This window comes from Aplysia californica, unplaced genomic scaffold (genome assembly GCF_000002075.1).
Source record: "Aplysia californica isolate F4 #8 unplaced genomic scaffold, AplCal3.0 scaffold00093, whole genome shotgun sequence".
NCBI classification, from domain to species: domain Eukaryota; kingdom Metazoa; phylum Mollusca; class Gastropoda; order Aplysiida; family Aplysiidae; genus Aplysia; species Aplysia californica.
Window position 1 is genome coordinate 932,541 of NW_004797363.1, and position 4,092 is coordinate 936,632.

General features: G+C 38.4%; 1 protein-coding gene across 1 annotated transcript in view; it reads left to right on the forward strand.

Moving 5' to 3' along the window:
• Positions 1-1,204: 1,204 nt before the first annotated feature.
• Positions 1,205-4,092, forward strand: part of LOC101852914 (S-crystallin SL11) — a gene marked incomplete in the record, with an annotated part of 9,381 nt that continues 6,493 nt past the window's right edge. The window contains 2 exon segments of the mRNA XM_005094998.3: positions 1,205-1,306; positions 3,897-4,049. Of these exon segments, the coding sequence (XP_005095055.2) occupies positions 3,911-4,049 (139 nt within the window).

The window sequence follows — 4,092 nt, forward strand, 5'->3', positions numbered from 1 at the left end:
TGTGTGTGTGTGTGTGTGTTTGTGTTGGTTTCTTTTGCTTTTGTTTTTGTTTTATTTAGGGGGTTGGGGTGGTTGTTGGTGTTTTCCCCATCGTTTTCTCGTTTATCACAAACATATGATTATGCTTGCCGTAGGCCTATTTCAACTGTATCCCCATAGGTCAAATTTTCCCACTTTTGCTAAACATGCTTACTGGAGCAGAATACAAGCTTGTTGCTTGAAACCTATCTTCTTAATGGTGAAACGGTTAACGTATGAATTTATTTAATTAAGAATTGCTGAAAAAACAGGGATCGAGTTAACGCTCATCAATAAAAGTTAATATTTCGCATTCAGAGATAGATGCACACCCTTATCCCCCCGCTAAAAAAAAACAAAAAACAATCTTGCTTGGGAGAAAAACATTTACTGGATGAAGCTGTTTCAAGATGAAAGACGGCACATGCATGCAACATAATAAAAACGTAAGATTTGCTTCTTCTATAGAGCAGGGGTCACAATCTCAGATTACCCGGGGTGGAAAAAAAAAAAGGGGGGGGGGCGCTCGGCGAAAAGTCTTCACAAACCTGGTCCGTATAACATATCCATTAAACAGTGACTTGAAGTATTTAGATAGTGCAAGAATAATTACCTAATAAATTTCTTAATAGATCTAGCAATCTTTTTGACATCGCAATTTTTTGCATAGCAATTTTGTTTTTAAATCTAGTGTCAATACGCGGCCAAAAAGTAAACGTGAGATAAACATGCAGGTCACACTAACAGTAAGCCTTAATCTAAAAGCCAAGTAAGGGCAGCAAAATAGCGTTTTTCTAGCCTCAATACTCAATACGGCTACTTTGATAACCCTGATCTAGAGTGTTCGTTCTGGGTGATGGCGAATCAGCCTTGTGAAACGTTCATATCTATTTTTAAGTTCTTTCAATGACGCAGCATTTTCGTTCAGACAGCACTTCTCCGTCGATCTACTCTCAGAGTGACCTACGCTGCTGGGTCGTTCCGTTCCTTTGCATCTTTTTTTCAAAGCACAATCTTTCCAATGTTAAACTTTCGATGGCAAATCTTTGAATGCGCATGCGGGCATAATCAGAAGAACCCATGCGTGAGCGATTATTATTCTGCAAAGTCATAATCAAACTCAGTTATTTGCTTAACTCTTCCAAGTTGTACAAGTAGGCCAAGGTTCATCCGTTGGTGTCGTCGTGGGCTATATATAGTGAGGTGGAGCTCGTTCGTCCTTGTTTTTAGCCCTGGAAGAGAAAGAGCCGTTAGGATTCACAACTAAGTTTTATCGTCCGTACCTTTGGTAAGTTCCCTGGGACGCGCTTATCTGTTTGCTGTAGGCATTTTTTTTTCGTTGCCTCTTTTTCGTGAACTTCTCTCAAAGCAAATTGTTGAAAAGAATAATCGTGATAAACTTACCATCTCAAGATTAATGTTATCTTTAGAAACAAAAATAAAACCGTCTTCTTTCTGGCAGACAAGCAACTTTCATTATATCCCATTTTTTCCTACTGAGTCTCTGTAAACTGGAGAAAAAAAGAAAATGTTCTCAGTCTAGATAGATTTTCTCTAAGAACCTTTGTACCAAGAACTGCAAATTGATGGTTGATTTTAGCGAGGTTTTTGTTGTTGTTGTTGTTGTTGTTGTTGTTGTTTGTTTTGTTTTTTGCTTAGTTTATTTTTCTTTGTTATTGTTTTGGGGTTTTTAAAAAAAAAGATATTATTTTTTTTTAATTTTGAAATAAAAAAATTAAACATTGTCTCGCTCTCAGAAATACGATATGTGAATAATTCTAGCAACCCGGTCTGAAGTAGAGAGCGAGGCAGATTTTACTTTATTAAGTTACAACTCTGATATTGGTTTGTTTTTTGTTTTTTCAATTGTTAACGTTCTTAACCCCAAGTTAACTGCCAGAGCTCTTGTAATGAGCATTTTGTAGGCTACTGCTCATGTAGTATGGGTAAAAGCTCTCAAGTTGTTTGTATTATCCCTTCGCAGATTTGTCCGGTATTAAATAGGGAGCTCGTTCTCGACTGCATTAAGTTTTTAATCTCTGCTATCTTGTTTCAATACAATAATTAGTGTGTTAGTCCATTTGACAGTCTACCGCTATGTTCCTGAATTACTGGACGGTTTACCACTGGAGCACTCTGACAATCTACATTCTATTTCACGGTCTATTAGTCGGCCCCAGCCTTAACTCTATCTCTACCCTTAACCCTTGCTCTAACCCAAACTACAACCCTAAGCTGAACCCTAACACTAACCCACTGACAAAACGCACGTATACTGTGGTCAGTCAGGTAGATTGTCAAGTGGATTGGCTCTGAAATTATACTAGATCTAGGCTATCTTTCAATCCTACTGATCAACGATATTATTTTTTTCCGAGCACGTCTGATCAAACTAACCTAGCAAACCGCCAAGCCCAAGTGATAACCTCTGACCAACCTATTATCAATAATAAATGTGAGGCATGCTAACAAAATGAGTTACTTCTCGCAATCCATGAATGGAGATGTCAGCCAAAAATCAACACAAGGGTCATATTTGTAGACTCTAAACCAATGCCATTCTCTTCAAGTTTAACATGTCTTTTGTCATTTCATACTGATAAATTATAAAACTTCAACCTATAAATTTCATGTTTCTATTTCCATCGGTCTAAAATCTGAGAAGTAACTCATTTTGTCAGCACGCTTCACAAATGTTTAATTGCGAGGTCCACATTAAATCTATTAACCTGTCAGTTTTTAATCTGCTCCTACATACATAATATAGATCTAAGCGTTTTCGTTTGAATCTCTCTATTAACGACAAGAACGATTGAAAGTGTTTCGTTTTTGCACATTGCGATCTTGACCTTTACTCTTGTGCTGGTATTTTTATTTCCTCTCAATGAGAAGTAATATTTCCCCATCGGCTCTTGAGGGAAAAAAGAGGAAAGGGGGGGGGGGGGGGGTCCACGGGTAACTTCACAGGTTATTCTCCCACTCTGCTTTGGTCCCCTTAAATTTTCGTTTAATTTATTTAAGATCACCTCCGCTATCAACTCAGCCTCAAGGAGAATTGTATACCCTAGCATTCCGCGAGAGTGCTTGTTTACCTTTCCCCTATTCAGTCCCGCATACGAAAGTAGAAAGTAGTATTTTAATTTGCTACTTGAACTATGCAAGCCCAGTTTGTACTAATTGTATCTTTCCTTTGGAAAAAGGTAGGATAGAGTTCGGAATATCCTGAGCGTTGGACTTATTTTGATCACAGTGAAACCTAATTAAATTGTGACTATGGTGACCTGTATGGTGTGTCTCGGCCAGGCGCTTTGTTGTCACACGCAATTGACCCGAGTTTGATAATCGAGTGGGGAGATATTCTCATCGAGTATCTCGGTCTTTCTGGGGGGGGGGGGATGCTTTATCCCTTTCAAACAGGATCGACCCTGACAAGTAGGATCAGAAGCCAGCAATGGGGGGCGGTAAAGTTTGTTTATAACGGCCAAATTCTCACCTGAAACACTCCTTTGATTCTTAATACCGGTGCATACCATAATAATAATAATAATATACGCTACAACTCTTTTTTTTTTCCTCAAGGAAAAAGTAGACCAGAGGTTGCAGTTCCTTGTGTGTTTGACTACTTTTGAACACAGCAAAACGTAATTAAATCGAGACCATAGTTATTTCTAACGTCCCCAAATTCCCCCTAAACATGTCTTTAATACCGGTGCATACTATACGCAGTGATGTTCTCCGTGAGCTGGCTTTGAAAATACATATATAAGAGGAATAGATGTGTAATGCTTTAAAATGTAGTATAAGTTCCAAACACGCGATGAAAGCTGAATGGATACGTTTCGGCTTTTTCAAAATGTGATGTCTATTTCCTTTCTCAGACTGAATCATCAAGATGTCCAGTGGCAAAGTCAGCTTGCAATATTTTGACCTCAGAGCTAGGGGTGAAATCCTCCGCTTAGTGTTTTCAGCTGCTAAGATACCCTTTGAGGACTCAAGAATACAGTTTGCTGACTGGCCAAAACTCAAGCCAAGTGAGTATATGAACCATTTTCCAGTGAATGAATACATATATAT